We start from the raw sequence: 25,146 nt of genomic DNA, 5'->3' as shown, positions 1-25,146 counted from the left end.
TTGTCACTCATTAACACTATGCAGGGGGAGGGGGCGTGGCATGCAGGAGTGGGTGGAGCTATGGTCTCTAAACCACCTTCTTAGAACTTCACTCCAGATTGCCAGACTTCAGTTGATGCAGATAAGGAATTCTTTCCTGTCACTCCTGCAGTTGGTGTGGAGCAGTCCTGCTGGTAATAGTTGTGTTGTCAGTGTGTAGGTGTGGCCCCAGCTTTGTGTTTCAGCTGTTGTATGAAGTGCTCAGGGTCTCTTCTTTATCACGGAGCGTGGGAAAAGGCTAAGCTCCAAGCCATTCATTACCTGTAATGAAATTATGGTTTACTATGCTGTGCAGACTTATGAATAGCTGATCCTTCAGCCTCTGAAAGACATTTGAGACCATCAGGAATTCAACTTGCAAGTATTTTTGAGTGAGACATTGCACAAAGCGGTACTAGCCTTGTAGAAACAGAAGCCCTAGACAATCCTCGTTGCTTTTCAAGTTGTGTCCGACTCTTTGCGACCCCATGAATCGCAGCATGTCAGGCCTCCCTGCCCATCACCAACTCCCGGAGTTCACTCAGACTCACGTCCATCTAGTCAGTGATGCCATCCAGCCATCTCATCCTCTTTCGTCCCCTTCTCCTCCTGCCCCTAGTCCCTCGCAGCATCAGTGTCTTTTCCAGTAAGTCAACTCTTTGCATCAGGTGGCCAAAGTATTGGAGTTTCAGCTTCAGCATCAGTCCTTCCAATGAACACCCAGGACTGATCTTCTTTAGGATGGACTGGTTGGATCTCCTTGCAGTCCAAGGGACTCTCAAGAATCTTCTCCAACACCACAGTTCAAAAGCATCAATTCTTTGGTGCTCAGCTTTCTTCACAGTCTAACTCTCACATCCATACATGACCACTGAAAAAACCATAGCCTTGACTAGACGGACCTTTGTTGGCAAAGTAATGTCTCTGCTTTTGAATATGCTATCTAGGTTGATCATAACTTTCCTTCCAAGGAGTAAGCGTCTTTTAATTTCATGGCTGCAATCACCTTCTGCAGTGATTTTGGAGCCCCCCAAAATAAAGTCTGACACTGTTTCCACTGTTTACCCATCTATTTCCCATGAAGTGGTAGGACCAGATGCCATGATCTTAGTTTTCTGAATGTTGAGCTTTAAGCCAACTTTTTCACTCTCCTCTTTCACTTTTCATCAAGAGGCTTTTTAGTTCCTCTTCACTTTCTGCCATAAGGGTGGTGTCATCTGCATATCTGAGGTTATTGGTATTTCTCCTGGCAATCTTGATTCCAGCTTGTGCTTCTTCCAGCCCAGCGTTTCTCATGATGTACTCTGCATAGAAGTTAATTAAGCAGGGTGACAATATACAGCCTTGACGTACTCCTGTTCCTATTTGGAACCAGTCTGTTGTTCCATTTCCAGTTCTAACTGTTGCTTCCTGACCTGCATATAGGTTTCTCAAGAGGCAGGTCAGGTGGTCTGGTATTCCCATCTCTTTCAGAATTTTCCACAGTTTCTTGTGATCCACACAGTCAAAGGCTTTGGCATAGTCAATAAAGCAGAAATAGATGCTTTAGCATCTGTTGCTTTTAGCCCGAAATAAACCTTCTTCTCATTTTGTAGATAAATTAGAGCCTGTCTATCCTCACACAATAACAGAGTCCAAGGGCCACACCTAAAACCTGGGCATTCTGACTGGTCATTGAGTTGTAGGGTTCAGAAACATAAAGCTACTGCTAAGAGAAGGAAGGGCTTCCAAGCCCTTCAGTTCAGAATGAAACCTGAGCTTGGGCGGCATCACCTGAAATCACGGTTTTCTGAAGGAAAGCTGGATTGCAAAATCATCTCAGTGTCCTCAGGTACAACCCCCAGGGGCAGCTTCTCATGAGCCTCAGTCACTGATGAGGAAAGGAGAGGGGGTCCCCAGAGCAGAAGAGCACTGTGGTGTGAATTGGTGCAGGAGATTCTAATTATAGCCTGCATTCCCATGGAGATGTTATTAGGAACAACTTGGAGCTTTATAATTGGGGGTGGAGGGAATATTCCCTAAGCCAGGTTCTGGAATACAATCGCTCCGTGTCAGTACTGTGGCTGTAAGGTGGTGAGTTGACTACAGTCTTTCCTGACGTAAGCGTAAAACCCTGGTGCCCTTTTTGTGCAGTCCTGCCATTTACAAGGATCCTGAGGTTCTCACCCAGGCAAAGCTGGACTTGGCCTCAGGCTTACAGGGAGTGTCACTGTCTCAGGGTAGAGCATCCATGGGTAGCTCCTGGATGGCTGGGAGGAGAAGAGTTTGGCAATGAGAGAGGCAGAAACAGCATCTGCCCTTTCCTCCTCAGAGGGCCCTGTGAGTGGTGGGTTGCAGGAAGCCAGACAAACCCCCTCAGCCTACGTGGAGCCTAGCTACCAGCCAGCATCTCAGAAGCTGGGGAATTCTGATTCTCTGCGCTGTGTTTGACGGTGGGTCCTCAGTGCGCACATGGAATGTGAGTGGGATCTCACTGGAGTAGCGAGTTGACATGCTGCTCAGTTATGAGACTGCTGGGGAAGTACGTTGGAGCTTGGGGGCGGGGGTCCCCGGCAGCTCCGAGCTGGAGGGATCAGAAGCCGCTTGGTGTTGTTGCCTGTGTGGAGGTCCCACTGTCTCTGCCTCCTGACTGGTTTGCATGGGGACAGTTGGCCTTAGACATCTGCCACCCGTGGAGAAAATCACATGGTGGGAGGACTCGGCTTCGTTGTTCGTTTTTTTCCTTCTAAACGGCTTTGAAGGTGTGGACAGGGAGGTTCCCTGTTTTTTGTCAGTCGCCTTTGAAGACCGCAGCTGGCTGAGCCACCCTGGGGACTGGACGCAGCTCCCGTAGCTCCAGGAAGCTGCCTTTAGGGCAGAGAGACACCTTTATACTGTACAAAACAGATTGCACATCCTGGTGTTTAAACCACCTGAAGCCTATGGGTGCCTGGATTTGGAGTCAGGAAACTCACAAGGGGACCCATCTTTTTAGGGGACACAGCAACCCCTTTCCCCTGCCAACCACCTGCTTTCAAGGCTTCTCTGGGTCTCCCATTTTCTGGGTGGCTGTTTCTTTAACAAACTCTAACTCCATGTGGTGGAACTGGGTGGTGACCCTGCTGGAATGCCACTCTGTCTCCTCTTGGAAGCTCCACCTTTGTGTCTTTGAAGCCAATGTTTCCCCTGAGCAGAATCCATCCCGTGTGTTGCTGAGGCAACCACGCAGGTCCTGTTGGTCGTGAGCAGCTGGCCTGGAAACTCCCATGGCCTCAGCTGTGAAGGGCTCTTCCAGTTGATCCCTTGATTGTGCCCCTTGGCATCTCCTGGTTTCCCCGTTGCCTTTCCAGCTTGGGTGCTGTCGGACCAGTGAGTGGGTCCTCAGCATAGAGACTCGTTCCATTCAGCAGACGCCTGGAGACTCCTTCCATTCAACAGACGCTACAGTCCACCCTTGAACACGTGGGGTGAGGGGCGCCGACCCCTGTGCAGTCAGAAATCTGAGTATAATCCCCAAACTTAGCTACTAGCCTACTGTTGACCTGCTAGCATAAACAGTCCACTTACACATATTCTGTGTTTTATGTACATCTACGTGTATTTTATGCATTCCTGACCTCACTTTTTTTTCTCGTAATGTTTTCATATTTCCAGGCTATGCGGTTTGTCTGATTTTTTTTTTCTTTTTTTAAATTGCTGCAAATCTACAAAAAGGATTTTTTAAGTATGTTTATATTCAAAAGAAATCCATGTATAAGTGGATCTGTGAAGCTCAAACCTGTGTTGTTCAAGGGCCTCTGTGTATCCCTCCCCATCCTCTTCCCCCTAAAGTGACTTTCTTGTGATGCTTACAGATGGGGTGATGATAATCACCCCATCTGCTACTCTTATGCCTTCAGGTTTAGGTTCAGCTTAAGCACATGAGAGGTGAGAGGCTGTTTGACCTTGGGCTACGTGGCAGAGGCTTCAGTGTGTCAGAGTTGAGAGCGGGGACTCTGGAGCCAGGCAGCCAAAGTGTGTCCTGGTTTTGCCACTGACCAGCTGCATGGCTGTGGGCCAGCTGATCTCACTGTGCCTTAGTATTCTCATGTGCAAAATGGTCACAATAGCAGTTTCTGTCTCTTCGGATTGTGGTGGGAATTGCATGAATAGCTTATGGAAGACAGTCAGCACAGTGCTAGGTCCATAGGAAACCCCCTTTAGGTGCTAATTGTTATCACTGTTTCATATTATTCTCCAGACCTTTTGTTTTTCCAGTACAGTTCTACATTCCTTCTGGTCAGAGGGTGATGGGTTTAACTTAGAGAATTCCAGTAATTCCTGGCAGTGTCTTGGGGAGCACAGCTGATACTTAATTTCAGTTTAGGTCACTTCGTAAAGTCTCCCTGGTGGCTCAGTGGTGTGAAATACCTGCCAGCCAATACAGGAGACGTGGGTTCGATCCCTGGGTTGGGAAGATCCCCTGGAGGAGGAAATGGCAACCCACTCCATTATTCTTTTCTGGAGAATTCCATGGACAGAGGAACCTGGCGGGCTACAGTCCATGGAATCGCAAAGAGGCAGACGCAACCCAGCGTGCACGCAGCACTACCACCTAGGTCACTTCAACTGTTCAGCTCAACCCACATGTGTGCTGAGCTCTTACTGTGTGCTAGAGTCTTCCATATGCGTTCATATTTTTTAAAACTGTCGTCAGCAACCACATGAAGAAAAATCTGTTATCCTCACTTTATGAAGGAGGGAATTAAGGTTCCCAGGGAGGGAAGAGGTCTAGCCTGGAGTCACACAGCAGACAACAAAGAAGAGGCCTTTCACAGTTTTGCACAATGTCAGACAATTGGGAGGAAAATATCCAACATTAGTACCATGTTAGTTTGGGTCTGCTGAGCAGCAGATGTCGAGACATGATTGGACTTGTAAGAAATGTCCGGGGGAGTGGAGGGGGGGGACGTCTGAAGTACAGAGTGGCAGAGAGCAAGAGAAGGTGGAGGGCTTTCAAAGAGAAGGCGGGGGCCTTTCAGGCCTGGTGGCAGACAGGAAGGAAGGAGACTTGTGAGAAGAACCTCCAAGGGCACAGCAGTTCCAAGGAAGCGGGCGTCCAGGCTCCTAGGAATTTCGGTCAAAGTTGCCCAGTGGGGGAGCTCCCCGCCTGGCAGGAATGGCCCCATGTGACCTCCATGCCCAGTCCCTGGCCGCAGCAGCCCCAGGAAGCATGTTCTTGGTGGGGACCTGTGGATGGAGTCACAGATGCTCCCTGTGGCCAGAGGGTGGAGCCTCATGTGGCCGTGGCCCCATCAGCCCTGACCGATCAGTGTGGCGTCCGGCGGGTCGTACAGCAGGTCCCTGGGCCACGATCCCGACGCCCCTGGTGGCCCGTGACTGGCTTCTGGATTCAGTGCCTGCTATTGACGTTGACTTACCCAACTGCATTGTTTGCTCTGTGACTCACCTCTCCTTGAGCGATAATGAGAGTGAAAGTTGTCCTAAGGTGGGTGAATGTGAAAGTTTGCACTTGGTGTGGAGGCTGGGACCTGCTCTGCCAGAGAGGTGCTCTCAAGGCTGGGCTCTGAGGGGGTGTTGACCTTCAGAGCCAAGATGGGTGCAATTTCTCGTGAGGGCCCCTCCAGGCAGGGTTCTCGGTCCTTTCTTCTTTAAAGGCGTGGGCAGTCGCTGTTCAGCTTATCCCATTATAGTGGAAAAGAAGTGTTTCTTCTGCTGCCTCCTTGCTGCTCTTAATACTCTCTTCTGTTATTCCACCCAGGCTGGCTACCACGCTTTACATCTGAGGGGTGCTCAGAAATTATTTATTGGATAAAGGCTTGAAAAGTTGTGTCCTCCAATGATGGTTTAAGATATAGTTCACCACCCCAAGAATTTGAATATGTTAACTCATCATTTGTCTCATCTTTGATACAAGGGGGAAACTTTACTCCTAGGATAAAATAAAGCTCAGAGATTGCATGGAAAATCTACTAGGAAAGGTCCAGGCTTCAGAACTCTCAAGTCTTATTTTCTAGTCCTAATCAGTGAAGCCATCTTTCTTCTTATGACCTAGATGCTTAAGAAGGCATTTTCTTTTTTTTTTTTTAATTGCCTGTAGGCATGGCTGGATGGCATCACCGACTCGATGGACATGAGTTTGGGTGAACTTTGGGATTTGGTGATGGACAGGGAGGCCTGGCATGCTGCAATTCATGGGGTCGCAAAGAGTCGGACACGACTGAGCAACTGAACTGAGCTGAACTGAGGATATATATATTTATCTTTAAAAAAAGTTTTGTTTTTCTAATTTTTACAGTGTTGGTTTCTGCCATATAGCAATGTGAATCAGCCATGATTTATACATACATCCTTTGGATGTTTATATTAGCTATCTGAAGCATCTTTTGTTTCTGAACACAATTTGCACTGTTACTGTTCAGTCACCCAGTCATGTCTGACTCTTTGCAACCCCATGGACTGCAGCATGCCACCTTCCCTGTCCTTCACCATTTCCTGGAGTTTGCTTAAGCTCATGTGCATTGAGTCGGTGATGGCATCCAACCATCTCATCCTCTGTCACCCCCTTCTCCTCCTGCCCTCAGTCTTTCCCAGCATTGGGGTCTTTTCCAGTGAGTCTGCTCTTCTCATCAGGTGGCCAAAGTGTTGGAGCTTCAGCATCAGTTTGCACTCTATACCCTCAAATCCAGACCTCACTCATTTCTGGTGACTTCTTAAAACAATCAGTTACCTAGAAGACATTGGGAGGAAAAGCTCTGAAGAAAGCCACTTCCTGGCTTACGCTTTGCCAGCTCGCTGTCCAGGAGTGTGTCTGAGTGGCAGGGTGAATGTGATTAGACAGAGTTCTTGAGTTTGGAGAGAAGGTGCCTGCCTTTGAGGACAGGCTGCCCCTTTAAGAGAGGAACCGTCTCTTCTCCCTGCAGCCACCCCCACACGTGTGTCCTTGAACACTTGCAGGTGTGAGGAGCGCAAGCAAAAACAAGGGCCTTTCCTCCAGACACTCGAGTGTGTAACTGTCTTGTGCTCAGGCCCCAGGCAGACCCAAGTGAGTCTCAGTTAAGTCTGCCCCAAATAGGGGAGTCTGGCTGAGCTAAGGCCCTCCAACGAGGCTCCCTGCCAGGACGGTCTTGGACATTGATCTCTGGACAAGACTTTCTGCTCTTCCTTCGATTAACACTGATGGGGTCTGTCTCTTGGGCCAAACTACAGACATTTGTGGGGAATGCTGGACTCACTGTAGCTCAGCCCTATGTAATTATTAGGTGGAGTGGGCTTGCTGTGGAGTATAAATGATTAGGGAAAAAAAAAAGTACATTGGGGGAAAGAGGATCTAAGTCTGTCTGTGGCCAAGATTTCCCCAAACCAGAAATGTCGGCTATACTTTCACTTGCAAAGCAGTTTGCATCTGCTCTTTCTGTGCCTGCCTACTTTGAATTAGAGCAGGAACTTCAGAGTTATCCCTCACTTAAAAAAAACCTTAACTATCTTTTCATCTACAGTGTTTAAAACATTTTACATTTATATATGTTAATCATTTTGCTTTTGCTTCTAACTTTGTACTCTTTCAAAGTTGCCATATAAAAGGCCAATTGAATTCTTGGAAGAATAATTGAATTTTATTTAGTGCTTTTGCTATTTTGTTTTTCTATTCCATCTTGTTTTTCCTTGTTTTTCTTTTGAAAAGTCTGCTTTTAAAAATATTTTTTCTGTTTTCAAATTCTTCTGTTTAATTCTCCTGTTATGTTTTATATTCCCAAACTGTTGTACACTGTGCTCAGCTCTTTATATATATCTGTAAAGCAGGAAGGAGCTGTGATAAACTATTTGCATTTTAGAGATAGATAAACTAAAGCCCAGAGAGGTTAAATGAGCTGTATGAGATCACTCAATGAATCAGGGAAGAAGTGGGGTCAAGGCTCTAGACACTTGATTCCCTGTTTTGGGCATTTCCCACCATCATGTATGTATTTTCATTTTCTAGGATACTATCTGCTGTCATCTCAGTCAGTATGCCCAATGTCCGACACATTTGTTTGTTTAAATTTTTTGAAATGCTTCCTCCTTTCTTTTGGTCTACTGTTTCAGAGACGTGGACTTGACATTAAAGACTGGTTTTGTTTTCTTGTTTCCATTGCTAGATATTGGCTATTGCAGCATCCGTAAATGCAAGGGCATGAACCTGTTGTCTTTCATGATATTCACGAGGGATGTTTTTCAAGCACCTGTTAGAATGTTGTTTGTGGTTATGCATTGAGTTATAGGAACTTAGATCCTGGATTGCTGCCCTTGAGTTACTAGCCATTGATAGAGAACAAGTGTATAGAACATAATGGTTTAGAGTGATTTGTTGAACCAAAGCATCTCAGCCAGTTACAGAATGGATTGTGTGTGGATTGTGGTGGAGATGAGGTGAGATTGGGTTGAGTTGGGAGAAAAGGAGGGATGTAACTCAGACGAAATGGGGAAGGGCTCTTACAGGTATAAAAACAAGCCAAAGTACCATACAGTCTCCGCTCTTCCGTCTTTTGAAAATCTTCCTGGTGCCCTGGTACTGACTCCTTCATCCTTAGGCAGACAGTGCAGCTTCATGTTGAGTTTGGCCCAGAGGTCAAGACACTGTCAGGATGCTTTCTGTTCAGTTTCTCATTAAACGTCAGGTCATGAGAACTGAAAGGAAAAAGAGGGACTTTGGGATCATTATGAATGATAATTTAGAATGGGGTTGACAAGAAGCGGGTGATGTTTAGATTCTGGGGTCGCCCACCCACCCCCAGAGGTGGGCACTCCTGCAGTTGCTGTCGTTCAGTCGTGTTCAGCTCTCTGCGACCTCATGGTCTACAGCATGCCAGGCGCCCTGTCCTTTACCATCTCCCGGAGTTTGCTCAACCTCATGTCCACTGAGTCAGTGATGCCATCCTGCAGTAGTTTGTAAGAAAGATAGACTTGTGAACAGATGGGTCATTTCTGGATTCGAGTGTTCTGTTTTTGCCACCATCGTTTGGCTGTGGGTAGAGACACCTGGCTGAGAGGGCGGGGCCGCTTGGTCCCGTTCCTCTGTTTTAGGACCACCTGTCAGATGTGTGCTGTCGGAGCCAAGTAAACCCTGCTGCAAGGGTGACCAACCATGAGAGTTTCATAGGTTAAAATAAATGCGGTGTCCTGCCCACACTGAGGTGTTTGATTTGACTCTGAGAGTCGAGCTACAGAGATTAGATTCTCAAAGTAGCAGATGAATCCCCAAAGGACCTGAGGTGTGGTCGTTTTTATTTTGGGGTGCATGTTGATGAAATGTAGCCTGGGAGTCCCCCATATTGTTTGGCTCCAAATATAGTTTAATAGAGAGAAGCAGTTTGGGTCACCTTTTCAAAACCCTGATACCTTTCCGCACAGGAGGATTGTTTGAGTAAGACAGTTCAGGAAGTGTTTACAGAGCTCACCTGTCCAAGACCGGCTCCCAGGCCAGGCACTGACTATGCCTGTAAGGGTCAATCAGATGCAACCCAGGCTCCCAGAGAGCTGACAGCTGGATCATTTAAGAGCAAGCAGGTTTTTTGATAGCTGGTGTTTGTTGGTGAGGCACCATCCCAGGCTTTGGGTTACAGCAGTAGAAACACACGGGCCCTGCCCCTGGAGCATGTGTTCTAGTGATGAGAGAGACGCAGGGAGAGCCACTTGTCAGGGCTGGCCCTGCTCAGAGCAAAGCATGACGGGAGGCTGCCTGAGACGAGACACCGGCTGCCCCGGGGCCTGACTCTTGTGTGTTAGCCTCGCCCTGGGCGCAGGTGACAGAGCGAGAACGTGCAGCAGAACTGGAAAAGCTGATGTCCCCCTCTGGCTGCGGTTCACGAGCAATGAGATCATTGCCATGGCTGGCAACCCCCACGCCTAGAAAATGGGAAGAAAAGATACCCACACGTGGCTACATGGAGAAGGATTATGATCCGGAGCGTCAGGAACACCTTGCTAACCTCCCGTCCCAGCCAATGCCTTTCCTTTTACCTAAGTAGCTCACATCTTAGCCTCAGAATAACGGAGGGAAAAAAAAGCAGGGCTTTTAAATAACTACCCCTCATCTAGATAGATGGGGACCTTCTAGTCCCTAGACAAAGAGAAGGGGTGTAATCAACTCAATGAGTAGAAATTCACTTGACGTTTGCCTTAAAAAAAAAAAGAGAGAGAGATTATAGCCTTGGATTTGACATGCCTTAGGGGTCCCCCTGGAGGGAGGCATCCTCCTGCGACTTGCTTTGCTGTCCTGGGGTCCCTCTATGTACCCACCTGATGTTATCTGTCCAGAGGCCATGTCACCATTTTCAGATTGGGGCTGTCAGTGTGGTACTGAGAATTTTCCTCTTCCCCAGAAGCCGAGAAGAACAAAGCAGTCAGAGGAAATTCCCCACTGCAGCCGTGGAGGGGGGGAGTCCCCCCCACCTCCCCGCCCCGCCTGCGAGAGAGACTTCCTTCAAACAGGGACCCTCTGTTGTTGTGGCTCAGAGCTTCGACTTGAGAAGCATACTTTCCCAGTGATGCCACTGGATTCCTGACGTGTGACACCCCGGGGCGGCCTGGTGAAGGCCGCCGTTGACTGCCCTGGGCCCCTGGACAGGGACAGCATTGTGAGTCACACTCGGTGTGTGAGCTCCCCTGCCCATGACTGGCACTATTATTAGTACCATTCTCCGCTCCTGGGACAAAGGTCACTGGGACCAGAGTCCTGTTGGGTGGGTGGAGGGGGCTGGGCCCAGGGCCGAGAGGAGGTGTGAGTGGAATGGAGGCGAGGAGAAGGCTTTTCCACATGAAGATGCGTTGGAGGGAGGGAGGCAGGAACGGAGCCCTGGCCCTGCAGATTTGGGCAGACTGACCCCGAGCGACGCAGAAACAGCCCCTGCGAGAACTCAGATGGAGCAGGCCAACCTCAGCCAGCATGTGGGCAAGTCTGGGGCTTGAGAACTTCCCTTGGGTCTGGACTTGGGTGATACCAGCAGGTCAGAGTTGCCAGTGACCCCAAAGCCACCTCTGGGAGTGGGCCACCCTGAGAGGTCCTGATCTTCCCTCCCAGACTCAAGGAGAGGATGGATACATTGTCATGGAAACAGGCTCCAGCGTGGGACTTTCCACTGGTCCAGCCTGGGGACCAGCCACCCCGACGCCCACATTCCGGACTGTCTGGCTGGGAAAAGAAGCCCATGTTTGTCCTGTCTCTGATGCCTGCACAACCTAAAAGAGGGTTGGGGTGTCAGCAGAAATGTACAAGAGAGGAATTTCTGGGAAGCATCATGGATCCCTTTTATTCAGGGTCACATTGCGGGCTTTCTGGAAGGCTAGCAGAGGCTTCCAGAATGCCCCGGGTGGGAGCGCCGTGCGTGCCGTTGGCGGGGTTAGGCTGGCGGGATCTCTCCTCAAGAATAAGGGAAGGAAACTCGCACTGACATCGCTGCTGCTATGACTTCGTTCTTGTGCAGCCCTGCAGACACGTTCCTCCCTGCCTCCCTATCCTGCGCCCTGTCCTTTCTCTCAGCATCTGGTTTTCCTATTTACCCTCCCTCTTCCCTTCAGTAAATAGGAAAAAAAAGAGGCGCCACACCTAGGACTTGGGCTCCCGAATTTCAGTTTTGTGTTCCTTATGAACAAAGGACAACTCACACGGAGGGGAAAAAAACACCCACGTGCAAGGACTCACCCCGTCTCTGGCCACATCCACAGACCCCAGGGATCAGATGTATGCAGACAATGGGGTGCGGCTCTGAAGTGGCAGCAGGAGCAGTGGGAATAGTTGTGTCTGACGTCCCTCCCTCGTGAGCTGGTCCCTGTGATGCTAATCCAAGCCCCGTCCCCACTCTATGGCTGCACATCTGAAGGGTGGGGGCCCGAGGTGGCTCTTGGACCCCTCTCCCTGGGAATCTGGATGTGCTTGCTTCTCCCTGCCATTGACCACAACTTCCCAGGGAAATGAATCCCCATAATTCTTCCTCTTTCCTCAACCTGGTATAATTAGACCCCTTATCCCTAAAGGGATTTTAAGACAAGTGGAATGAAAGAGGGGCATACCCCGTGGTTCAGCAGTGAAAAATCTGCCTGCCAATGCAGGAGATGCAGAAGACTCAGGTTTGATCCCTGGGCCAGAAAGATCCCCTGGAGAAGGAAATGGCAACCCACTCCAGTATTCTTGCCTGAAAAAGCCCATGGACAGAGGAGCCTAGCAGGCTTCATAGGGTCACAAAGAGTTGGCCATGACTGAGCACACACACACACACACACACACATACAGTATGAGAGAGATTTGAAGACAACTAGTGGGGGTGAGAAGTAATGAAATTACATGGCCTAATGGTGACCATGAGGGTGCAGATGGAGCTGGAAGTGTCAGCTGTGTAGAGGACGCCAAGGTCCCCAGTGGTCAGACTGACTGGGGAACCACTGGCCATCCGGTGTCCTGGACTGCTTGCTGTGAGCCATGAGGAAGAGCTGTTTTTCCAATGCAAGGTCCTTTTACCCCCAGGACCATTGCAGCCAGGGGGCAGCCATCAAGTCCAGCTCTGGGTTGGACTTGCCTGGGGGCAAGTCCATGGCTTGAGATGGAGATTTAGGGGGTCAGGCAGGCTGCCTGGGTTCTAGCCATACCACTTCTGACCTGCACAACCTTGGACAAGACACACAGTGGGTCAGTTTTCTCTGCTGTACAGTGGGAGAACCAAATGTGATAACAATAGTATCTACTCAGGGAGTTATTGTGAGGGATAAATATTGGGTTGGTCAAAAAGATCATTCGGATTTTTCCCTGTGATGTTACAGAAAAACCTGAATGAACATTTTGGTGAACCCAATAAGATGCTCTAAAACATGACATATTACTATGGTACATAGTAGGTGCACAATAAATCCTAGTTCCTGTTCCTGTTTTCCTTTACCAGGTGTCTGAAAGCAGACCTCTCTCCACCATGTCTATGGTCTGTGGTCTTGACCCAGGAGAGGACCATGAATTCCCTGGCTTATTTTCATAATTTTGGGATAGTTGGTTTTTCCTTTCATGTCTCATTTCAGTGGTTCAGGGGGTATCTATTCTACACTTCTTCAGGATACCTATTATGTCACAAGGGCTATTATAACTAAGTCTATAGCATTTCTTAATAGAAATTTGTTTTCTTCCTCCTGCCCATCCGGATGGCTTCTCAATGTATTCCTCATAGGAAGTCACGACAGGACATTCCTTCTGGCAGAGGGTGGTAGCTGGTGACTACTTGGCTGCCAAGGAAACTGCAAATGTGTCTGAGCTGTCTAGAAAATGTTTTTTGTTTTTTTTTTTCCATTGGGGTAGAAACAGAGAAGGGGGTAAGGCTTTATCAGTGTCATTCCTGGGACAGTTTCTTCAAATATTAATATACTTTGCAGGCATTGGCTGAATTATTTAATTCTAGAATATGTGTAAGGTATTTCTTGCAAGATGGTTTTAAAGTACTCGGGGTTCATTCACAGAAGGGTGAGGTAGAGGTATTTCATTTTCCTTGCCGAGCTTGGGCTGGGCTGAGGAGGGACCATTGGGATTCTAGTACTATAGCCAAGGCTTCCTTGGGGTGTCCCACCAGTGATAACGTGCACCAACCGCTGTTTGCTCATAGGCGTCCATCAAGATTACCCTGGAGCCTGGAGTCAAGGTCCAGGGATTGGCCCACTGTTTTCTAACTGTGCCTAGACCAATGTCACGTCATTTTTCCAGAGCACCTTACTCTGCACCGATAGACTCAGCCCAGTCTGCCATGCCTATAAGGAGATGTGGGAGTGGGTTTTAGGAACAAGCAAAATGGTGAACTTGAAATTGTCTTGTAGGTGTGTCCAAGACATGACAAGAGATTGCCCTCCTAGATCATGAAGGGCATTTCTTTATTAGAGAGGCAAGGCAAGCTTGTTTCCTACTGCATCTCAGTTTACTTAGGATCAGACACATTTGGAACTCAGGTTAAGGATTAGAGCCTAACAAACTCAAGTTTTCTTATGTGAGTCAGAGCATGCCAGGCTTTCTTTGTCTACACGGACTGGGTCTCTCCAGCTGCAGTGTGTCCAGGTTGCTTCTGAGATGGTGTTAACAAGACCTACACGTCTACACAGTGTAGATGTGTAACAGGCAGTGTGGACTATTGAGCCCATATCTGTCTCTCTAGCTACACCCATAAATCAGATAGGAATCTCTGGCATCATTGCATTTCTGAATAGAAAAGTATCCTAGAAGGAAATCTGTGTAGCACAAACTCTTTTAGTATAAGATAAACTAACAATCAGAGTATGTCAGGCCTTCCAGAACTAAGATGTTGGCAGTGTTGATGACTAAGACGAGAATTGTGCGTATGTGCGTGTGTGTGTGTAAATTAGAGTCTGCTTAACCATGGTGAATTTCTGAGACAGTGCTAACCTGACCTTTGAGGATTTCATAGCTGGCAAGTTCATTTCCTCCCTTTCTTAGTTTGGATGCTTGCCTGTAGGCATCTTGGGGGACTGGATTGTGGTAGAGAGGAATATTATGACCAAGAGAACATCTAACTTCTCTTCCCTTGTTAGGTCACCCTAAGGTAATGATGATTCTTCCTCGAAAACCAGGGACCAAAGGGTCCTTACTGTAGACTTTGCTTGTGGGCTTTTGACTTCTGCTTGGAGCTGACAAAGACACTCCTCGGTTCATACCTTGAACACTTCATAAGGCAGAAATAATGAAACTGACCATGTTGCCTTAGAATATCTCAAAGGAGGTCTAGAGTTTGCTTAGCCATAAAAGATGGACTGACTTTTAAATCTATCTAAATAAGGCAATTGATACTCCATCCTAAAGGCAGTTTTGGTGAGAATTCTTCACCGTTTCCATCTGTTCCACCAGCTCCTGCAACTCTTGTGCTCTGGGTATTCCTTGTTTTCCCCTGGCTGATGGGCTGGGAGGGTAGGGGTCGGGAGTGCCCCTGTAATGGGATTCGCTGCTGAGCATGTGGCGCATCTGGTGTAGTGATTCACCGTGGCTTGTGTCTCCAGGCAGCGGACCGATCCAGCTGTGGCAGTTTCTTCTGGAATTACTCACGGATAAGTCCTGTCAGTCTTTCATCAGCTGGACAGGAGATGGCTGGGAATTCAAGCTTTCTGACCCAGATGAGGTAAGGAGGGAGTGACTTGAGAGTGTTGTGTCCAGGGAGGGTGAGAGAGAGCTCTGGGGATGGGTTATATGGGGCTTGATGGTGTTTTCTACGGTTTGAATCCCAGCTTTTCCACCTGCTACTTGGGGGACCTCCTCTGAGCCTGAGTTGCATCATTTGGAAAACAGAGAAAAGACCTACGTTGCCCTTTCGTTTTCAGCTTAATGGATAGGATGTGCCTACAGTGCCTGTCACATATCAGGCCTTTTGTAAACACAAGTTGGGCTTCCCTGGTGGCTCAGTGGTAAAGAACCCACCTGCCAGTGCAGGATACTCAGGTTCAGTCCCTTGGTTGGGAAGATCCCCTGGAGAAGGAAATGGCAACCCACTCCTATATTCTTGCCTAGAAAATGCTATGGACAAGAACCTGGTGGGCTTCAGTCCATGGGGTTGCAAAAAGAGTTGGAAATGATGTAGCAACTAAACAACAAAAACATGAGTTGCCGTCTCTGACTTTGTTCCCCTCTTGGCCTTGTGGCTCTGTGAATATGGAAGGTGTCTGGCAATTTGAGAGGCCTTCAAAGTTTGGTGAGATTTGCTCATCATTTTGTTTTTTCATCAACAAACAGTGAGGGGAAGAGGAGTACACTGAGTCTGAGATGAACATATACACGTTGCCCATGGGCTTCCCTGATAGCTCAGTTGGTAAAGAATCCACCTGCAATGCAGGAGACCCCGGTTCAATCCCTGGATCGGGAAGATCTGCTGGAAAAGGGATAGGCTACCTACTCCAGTATTCTTGGGCTTCCCTTGTGGCTCAGCTGGTAAAGAATCTGCCTGTAGTGCAGGAGACGTTGGTTCAATCCCTGGGTTGGGAAGATCCCCTGGAGAAGGGAAAAGATACCCACTCCAGTATTCTGGCCTGGAGAATGCCATGGATGTGTATAGTCCATGGGGTCACAAAGAGCAGCAAGGACCTACTGTATAGCACAGGGAACTCTAGTCGATATTCTGTGATAATCTATAAGGGGGAAAGATCTGAAAATATATGTATGTAGAAGTGAATCACTTTGCTATATACACCTGAAACTAACACAACATTGTAAATCAATTACACATCAATAAGAAAACAAAAACAAAAAAACAAATAGTGAGTGGTTGCTCTGTGACACGCCCAAATTCGGAGGATGCAGAGCAATAAATGAGAGAGAGGCCTTCTGTTCCGGCTGAAGTGAGAAGCCCTGTGCCTCGAAAAAAAAAAAAAGATGCTTCCTGTTGATGAAAGACAGGTGTGACTGTAACTCAGTCCTTCATCCCTCACATCAGATTTCATGCTTTCAAAGCAAAGACGTTCTATTAATAATACAGGGTAAGAGGAGACTCTATAGTGTCTCCTATAAAAAAAAAGACTCTTTTTTAAATATCAAATGCTTTAACTCCCATTCCATAGAAGTTCAGGGTCACTGCATTTTCATCAGTTTAAAGAGTCAGCTTCACTGCCAACCTGGTCTAGCCTTCAAAACTTGGAATTCAGAAAAGTAACTTTGTCGATGAATCTCTAGCCATCATTTGAACATCATGGGTCATCACCAATGAGTGCAGGCATATTAACATGTATCTTGGGCTTATTCTGCAAGCGTTTACCCTCTTCTTTTTTAAACATTAAATTTCAGGTGGCCAGGAGATGGGGAAAAAGGAAAAACAAACCTAAGATGAATTATGAGAAACTGAGCCGTGGCCTTCGCTACTATTATGACAAAAACATCATCCACAAGACAGCGGGTAAACGCTACGTGTACCGTTTTGTGTGTGACCTGCAAAGCCTGCTGGGGTACACGCCCGAGGAGCTCCACGCCATGCTGGATGTCAAGCCCGACGCCGACGAGTGATGGACACCGAGGGGCCGGGGAAACCCTGCTGAGACATTTCAGAGAACAACCATGTCGGTTGGACTCTTAATTTTTTAATTGTTATTCTATTTTTAATTTTCCAGAACTCAATTTTTTTTACATTCAGGGGTGGGAGCTAAGTGAGCTGCAGCTATAATCCATTGTGCGCCGTTGAAGGAGAGCCAGGACTGGTGGGGTGGGTGGGACAAGAAATTCTGGAGCGGATTTTCAGGAGACAAGGGCCTTCTTAGAAGCTTGAAGAATCTGGCTTAAGGGAGGAAGAGACTAACACGTCCAGTCATTAAAAAAAAAAAAAAAGTCATCCACAAAAAAAAAATGTCTTGAGTTATGGACCTATTAGCAAAAGAAATTGATGCACCAGGAGTCTTGAAACTAATGAAAGGCAATTAATTTCCTTTTGTCTTTAGGTCTGGGAGGGCAAAAAAGAGGGAGGTAGGATAAAGCCTTTTGTTTGGGGGTGCACTAAAAAAATCACGGACTATTGACCTTTTTGTTCTACTTTTGAAACAAAGATGGACTTCAGTGGGAAGGGGCTGAAACTGTTTTTGTGTTAAAATTTATTCTATTAAATTTTGTGCCAGTATTTTTTTTTTTCCTTAAAAATCGTCTTAAGCTCTAAGGTGGTCTCAGTATTGCGGTATCATGCAATTTTGTTTTTATTTGCCGACTGAGGATTCTGACGCAGTGAAAGGAAACTGTTTATATAGACCCCACTGGAAAGACAAAGCGCCATCACTGAGATTTGGGGATCCCAAGTTCATGTGACTGATGTGCGAAGGAAAAAAATGATGCTAATTTGGGTACAAGGGAACTGTGCATGTGAGTTTCTCCTTTTAAGTTTTAAAGATTATGATCACCCCCTCTACTTATTTGTCATGAGTGTATTCTCAGAGTTTGGACTTAACATTGAGCTAAGAAGCATTAAGTCTTTGAACTGAATGTATTTTGCAGCCCTGCTTTGGACAATAGTAAATGTAGGAGCACTGTAGAAGTCTTAGGAAAGAGGGAGTGAAGGGAGAAGATTGACCTGGTTCTCTACTGGTTTTTTAGACTTGTAACATACATGACTTGGAATAAAATCTGTATGCACGGGCATTACCCCTCAAGTCTTAGGAAATAAGTCCTGAATGCATGTCCTTCCCAACTAACACTCTGTACTTTGTCCTTTGTGTCTGATTTTCCCAGCATCCCACATTTATCACTTTTCCCCACTCTGTTGTTCAGTAGAAGGAAATGTACAGCTTTCTGATGTGTGAGTGAAAGAGTAGCCGCAGACATGTCATGAGTTGGAAAGTGTCTGATAAAGCCATTTAGATGTCCTGGGTTTTATAAGCCATGGAAACTGAGGGAGCCTAGGAATAAAATGTGGCTCGGCTGTCTTTGGGAAGAATGCAAGGCTTTCCTTTGAAGGGTTTAAGGCAGCTGTGTCGGGTGTCAGGTGAGACTAGGTGGGCAGGCAAAGGTGCACAGAGCAGATGCTATAAGGGTCCTGTGCTTGGATCTGCTGTCCTGGCGCAGGGTAAGGGAAGGTTGGTAATTGCAAAGGAAGGAAGCTTGAAGGCATAGGAACTATAAGGAAAGGAGCTTGGGTGTAGCAATAAGGTGGTCCATGAGATTCAAATCTACTTTTACTTCTCCCAGAGTTGAACTACAAACATTATCAACCGAGGCCATTGTCAAGGGTCATCTGAAAATGGAGTTTGGGGAGAGGGGACCAACATCTGACTACTAAGGAAAAGTGCCTAATACAACTAGAATCCCCTCTTCCTCAGCTCGACAGGTGCCAAATTGAAAAGGAGGGTGACAGGGATGGCTTTCAGTGAGGGAGGGGAAGAAACCCTCAGGACGGGCTTCTCGGGGTTGGCCCTTGTTGGGCTCCAGCTGAGAAACTGGAAGTCTACTAACTACCTTCTAGCATAGCTTCAAGAAAGTGGATTGTTTTCTCCCAGGTCTTCTTGCAGACCCCGGATTATCAGGAACTTAACTCTGTGATTCACGCGCTTCCTCATACCGAGAAATCGGAGCATCCGCTTGGAAAGCAGAGGCAGCATTTCGCCCAGCTGTGTATTGTGATCTTCTTCCGGACGCAGGTGCCTTAATGAAGCTCTCGACATATTTTAGGAGCTGCTCAGGGAGTGTTAGGCGGAACTGTTTGGACTACATTGTTTTCTCTTAGATTATGTGATCTTTGTTGGGCACTGGCAAAGATGTGTGCGCGCGTGCGTGTGTGTGTCTCTGTGTGTGTTTGCAGACATGCAGAACTGCAGCTGAGAGAATGCTGGGGCTTTCTCATGATGTCTTTCCACATTTCAGTGATGGGTGAGAGTAGAACCAAGGCCAGACTTCGGTCCTTGCTTCTTTGCCACCAGGCATATCACTTTCTCAGCTCAACAGCCCTTTCCTTTTATATCAATGCTGAGACCCCCCCTCCCTGTGTATGTCTGACTCCTGCCATAATTCACGTAAACAAGTGCCTCCTCATGCTCTTCTGCCGCTTGTTTGCTAAGATGCATCCCCCTCCCCCACCCTGCTCTCTCTCCCAGTCCACCGTTTTCAGTATTTGTAGATGGCGTGTTAGTTCAAACAGCTTTGTCAATCTGGCCAGATGCTTTTTTTTTTTTTCCTCCTTCTGTCCAGAGACCATCCCAGGAAGAGTGGTGGGTGGTTTATACACTGGAAATGGAGCAGAATTGTTGGATTTCTGCTTTAAAAAAATAAAAACACATGTTAACTTCAGAGGAAGGATGGGCAAGTCTGGTTGAGTTGGGTAAAACTCTGTTTTCCTGGAGATGCATCTGTTAACCCATGTTGGTTTGGGCTGTGTAGGGTTCAGAGTCACTTTGGTTCCCTTTCGCTTTCAGGGGAGGGACTTCCCTACACAGAGCCCTGGTTTTGTGGCTATGGAGATTAGAGGTAACATTCAGAGATCAGATATGCTTTTCCTCACTTTGGGGCTGAACACTCTGGGTTTTAGAGCATTAACCTGCCTAATCTTCATGGTGAAAATGATACCTTCTGTATCCTAGTCATGCTGTGCATGCTGCTTTCTCTGTTGGGGTCTATATAAATGGGTTGAACTCTTAATCTACATTCCAAAGAAGTTTCGAGGAACCATAAATATATGTATACATATACATATATAAAATATATATATTAAAAGGAAATTTATCTCTATCAGGAATACTGCCTCAGTTATTGAACTTTTTTTTAGAATACTTTTTTTTTAAGCTGAGAAGTATAGGGATGAAAAAGATGTTATATTGTGTTTGACTATTTTCCAACTTGTATTTTCATATAATTTATATTTTTTAAAAGCTGAAAATTTAAAAGCAAGGTAAAAAAAAAAAGGAAAAGCAGGTGCTTTTTAAAAAATCAGAACTGAGGTAGCTTAGAGATGTAGCGATGTAAGTGTCTATGTGTTTTTTTTTTTAATGCAAAAAAAAAATTTCTTATGGGGAATTTTTTGTTTGTTTATTTTAGTAGCTGATGCTGGCACATCATTTTGCTGGAGAATTTTTTATATACTGTAGCTTGATTTCATATTGTATTTTAAACTGTGTGAGATTAAAAGCAAAGAAATTCATTCATAACGATGTGGGTTTGGCTCCATTCTTTCCTGTCTGGTTCATGTGTGAAAGCGGGACGAATTAGCCAACCAGAGACAAGCACGGGAATGAATGCAACTTCATCTGATGTCACTAGCTCTGTACCATTTCAGATAAAAGATTTCCTAATAAAGTGCGAACGAACACAGGAATATGGGGAAGTGTCATCTGACATCCCAGTTACTGAAGATGGAGTCATCCTTTGTGGAATGTCCCCGCCTCATCATACCACATTTTGATCTTGTCTGAGGACTAAGAGGCACATGAAGAAACATTTTAATGACTCAACAGATAAACATTTGATTTCAGCTAGGTAAAGTTCCTGATCTTAATACAGGGTGTTGAACATCTTTGGCCCACGCTTGGGAACAGCCCTCTTCTCCCTCCTTCTTAAGCTCATTTTGTCCTGTGCCAATTCAGACCCATCACATCCATCTTGGCCCCAACTCTTTTGGGGGGGGTGCTGAAAATGGGGAATGGTAACATCCAAGCCCTCAGCAGTCATAAATACAATCGTATTTATAGGTGCTTTGGGGAGAAGGGTTAGGAACACATGCGGCATGGTGCCTCTTCTCTTGTTAAAACTACAGAAGGTGGATGTTTTTAATTAACACAGGCATTCACAACATGAATCCCGACTCACAGCTGGAAAGAGAATTTTTGCTGAACTGGTCACAAAGAGAGCTCTGTTTTTGGAAAATCGGTTTCTTCCAGCCTGGAGCTTGAGGTTTCCTGAGTGCACATTAAATGCTGACTGTGTGGCCCAGTGGTCAGGAGCCCGACTGGCCAAGAGGAGGGCTCCAGGTCCACCTCCCAGTTAAGCCATCACCACTCACTGGGGGACCGTGGTGAGATGGCTGGAGGTCCTTATAGTTTTTAGTCTTCAGTTGCCAACCTGGGCAAATCCACAACTCCAGAGCCAACCTAAGGCCACATCTGAGCTCTTCTCCCCCTGAATCCACAGAATATAGAGACCAGGACTTCGTCTCAGTCAGGGATCTGGTCAGAGAGCTTTCCATCACTGTCAAGATGCTGTTATTCCTACAGAGTATGTTACTTCATGCTGGCGAGGTTAAAAGATACCAGATACACTTGAATGAATCAGCTTAGACCTCTGTTGCTCAAACTAAGAGCTAGCGTTTGGCTGGGAGATTCTCAGACACCTAGGCTTTGGTCATCTTGATGATCCTGCTGAGACCACCATATAGAAGCTGGGGTGATGGGGGAGGGACAACATCTTCTAAAACTCCCTCCAGACTTGGGGGAACCGGGTCTGGATAGAATAGAAGGTGGTGCAGGGAAAAAAGGAATCATTTTAAAAACACCTGGTATCTTTTAACTTCTCCCACCCTTCCCTCTATGGACCTAGTATATTTATTTCACTGTCACGTTGAGTTCAGAGTTGGCCATATGATTAACTTTGACCCATGAGTTGTTAGAAGAAATAATGCAAGCAAAGGCTTGAATTGTGCTTGCCTGATAGCAGTGTGTTCTCTTGCACCTCTGCCCATGCAGTGAGAAGATTGTGCCTCAATTTTCCCCCTGCCCCAGTGAGATTGAGAGGAGCACTGTCCATCCAACCCACCGTCCTGAGCATCCAACCCACCGTCCTGAGTCTGGAATCAAACTCAGCCTGGTTCAGCCTAGATCATTTCATCCCAAGCTGGCTGGGAGGCATATAGTGAGATTAAACGATTCTTTTAAACTTCCCAGTGTTAGAGCAAGAGCTGCCTGTAACAGTGTTAAACATGGCAGTTTCTGGGTTGCAATGCTTTTTCATTTCTTATTTTCCTTTCACATTCTTGACAAATGTTTGCTTTTTTAATACAGATAATTTTAAAATAAACCATATATGAAAAATTTTTAAAAACGAAGCTGACAGTCAGACATCTATAGGTTTTAACAGGCTTTGGGCAGTTGTAGGATAGAGTAATTGCCCAAGGCTAGTCTAGCTCCACACTGCTATGACCTTGGAGCAACCTACAGCATCCATGCCAAAAATAAATGAATACCTCATGACCAAAAATTGAGCGAAAGAGCTTACCCATGTAATGAAGTGTAACTATTTTAACCTAAAGGTGGAAGAGGACTGAGAGTGGAATGAGCCAGGCGGTGGAGACTACAGAGCACGCAGGTTGTCTGTGGGCTGGGTCTGTAGCACAGAGATGCCCGGTGTGTCCTTGGCAGTGTCAGGACTCACCTCTGCAGCTCAAGTGTCCGGCAGTAAGACCATGGGTTTGTCTCGGAATCCTGCAGAGAAAACCCCCCATGAACTGGGTGAGTGGAGGCTGCCCCTCCAAGATGCAAACAAATCTCCTGTCTTGTCTCCAGTGGCTCAGCCCCACGTTACATTCTTGCCTCGTCCCTGTAGAATTTGAGTTTGTCGGCCCTGTGACCATCTCTCCACCTCCCATGCGTTCTTGGCTTGAAACTTAACGTTATTCTGGAAACCTACCGTGGAAGAGAGCACAAGAGGTCATCGAGTTCATCAGAACCAGCTGCTTCTAAGCCCTTGTTGTTTCTGTGAAGCCGTGTTGCCACCCAGGAACTCTGAAAGGTCCCTTTTGATGCTGCTGCCGGTGGCTCACCCTCCCTGGGAACCACAGCCCTGGTTACTAAGAGAGATGCTTCATACACCCAAAGGGGACAAGGACAGTCTTCTTTCAGTAAGGAAGCTTTTCCAGTCCCACACCCTTTCCAAGCCCCGCTTCTCCCCAGCGCCTCTCTGGGCTGTGGTTTGTGGTGAAAATGCCAGTTGTACAGAAACCTTTCTGTAGCTCAGATGCAGGGCTTCTTGACCTCCAAAGACTGGCCTGTGCCCTTTAATGGGTTTACTGCTCAGCATACCGCAGATTGTCTTCTGGTCCGTGAGATGACTCCCAGTTAGGAGAATCCTCCCCAAAGAACAATGAATAGCAGAAGAGAAAAGGTCTTTTTAAGGCCCCTCTTGAAATGAGGCAGGGGTTTAAGAAAGTCTGATAAAAGCAGCTGTTGATTGACCAGTGAAAATGTTAAAAGGCTTGAAATTGAGGGGGAAATAAAACATTTATTGGGAACTGAGAACTCCAAATTAGCTGAGGAGGGGGGCTGTGGCCTCTCTGCCTCTTGGTCAGTGCCATTTCCTGCTTTACTGAAGGTCCCAGACCCCCCCCTTTTTTTTCCATTTTCCTGGAAAATATTTCTACCCTGGGAAAGCCGGTTTCATTTGATTGCCTGGTGTACCTCAACGTGCTGGTGTCCGAGGTGATGACAGTGATGACCATCTGCCTGGAGCAGCCCTGGGGGCTCAGCAGAGGCCAGCTCTCAGCACCTGCTGGGCAATCCCCAAAGCCTAGTCCTGCATCTCATCTCTCCTGCCATCCGGGTTCTAGTGGGCTCTCAGCCATAGCATCTTTCAGAGCTGTGATGTCAGGTCAGCTCTGGTCCTTCCATGTGACAGCACGTGGAGAAACGAGGAGGTTGTCAGCAGCCACTTAAGGGACCTACAGTCAAGAGACAGCCACTTTCTCCCTGCCCATTCCACATTGTCAGCCCAAGACTGCCCTGGCAGGAGCAGGCTGTTTTTAACTTTTCTACAGGCAAACCCTGAAATTTAATTGTGACTCTTATGCCCTTTCCTCCCAGCTCCAGTCCCCTTTCTCTACTCTGACTCTCATCTATTTTCCAAGTAACACATCCTAGTTTAGAGTTGACCCCAGTTGACTCCCTGGTGGCTCAGATGGTAAAGAATCTCCCTACAGTGCTGGAGACCCGGGTTCAATCCCTGGATTGGTAAGATCCCTTGGAGGAGAGCATGGCAACCCACTCCAGCATTCTTACCTGGAGAATCCTCATGGACAGAGGAGCCTGGCGGGCTACGGTCCGTGGAGTCCCAAAGAATCGGACACGACTGAGTGACTAAGCACACACACACACAATTTCTATTAGTTCTAATAGGTTCCAACAGTCTGCTCAGTGCTGATGTTCAGATTGGGTTCTGGGGTGGCAGCAGGCTTTTATATCCTGGTTTTCAGAAACTAAAAACATGGGGTCTTGTAGCTCACAGTTCATGGGGTTACAGGATGTTCTAGCTGGAAGGTACCCTACACGATGACCCTACCACCAAATTTATTCAGGTAAAACGGTCCCTGAACCACTGCTGTGTAGTTCTCAGTGTGCCCAGTATTAGGGAAACCAGAAGGGAAACACAAATGCAGTTTCCCCTTTGTCTGCTTTTAGTGAATGACGGGCTGTAGACAAGAAACTGGAAGACTTCCTATCCAGTGGAATAATGGGTGCTTTTGTATCAGGAGAAACACTGAACCTGGAAGAATTTATATCCTAAAGGGGAGTAGCAGTTAGCTAGGTGGAGAGGGAAAGACATTCAGATCTAGAAGTGCGAAAGTGTATGGACCAACAGAGTCTAGAAGTTGTTCTGGGACCCCAGAGCACAGGATGAGAGAAGTCGTGGTGACAGGTAAGGATGGGGAAACAGAGGAGACGGCTCAGGGCCTTGTGGGCCAGGTGAGAATAAGGTGGGGCCCC

The 25,146-nt window shown here is 47.0% G+C and overlaps 1 protein-coding gene across 6 annotated transcripts in view; it reads left to right on the top strand.

Moving 5' to 3' along the window:
• Window positions 1-20,607, top strand: part of ETS1 (ETS proto-oncogene 1, transcription factor) — a 138,739-nt gene extending 118,132 nt beyond the window's left edge. For all 6 annotated transcript variants that reach the window (XM_006072376.4, XM_006072374.4, XM_044943561.2 and 3 more), the window contains 2 exons: window positions 15,010-15,128; window positions 16,781-20,607. In XM_006072376.4, coding sequence (XP_006072438.1) covers window positions 15,010-15,128; window positions 16,781-16,996 — 335 coding nt within the window. In that variant the 3' untranslated portion in view covers window positions 16,997-20,607. The remainder of the gene's footprint in view (window positions 1-15,009; window positions 15,129-16,780) is intronic.
• The last annotated feature ends 4,539 nt before the right edge of the window (window positions 20,608-25,146 follow it).

The sequence above is a fragment of the Bubalus bubalis genome, chromosome 5 (genome assembly GCF_019923935.1).
Source record: "Bubalus bubalis isolate 160015118507 breed Murrah chromosome 5, NDDB_SH_1, whole genome shotgun sequence".
NCBI lineage: Eukaryota > Metazoa > Chordata > Mammalia > Artiodactyla > Bovidae > Bubalus > Bubalus bubalis.
This window is presented reverse-complemented; position numbering and strand designations above follow the sequence as displayed.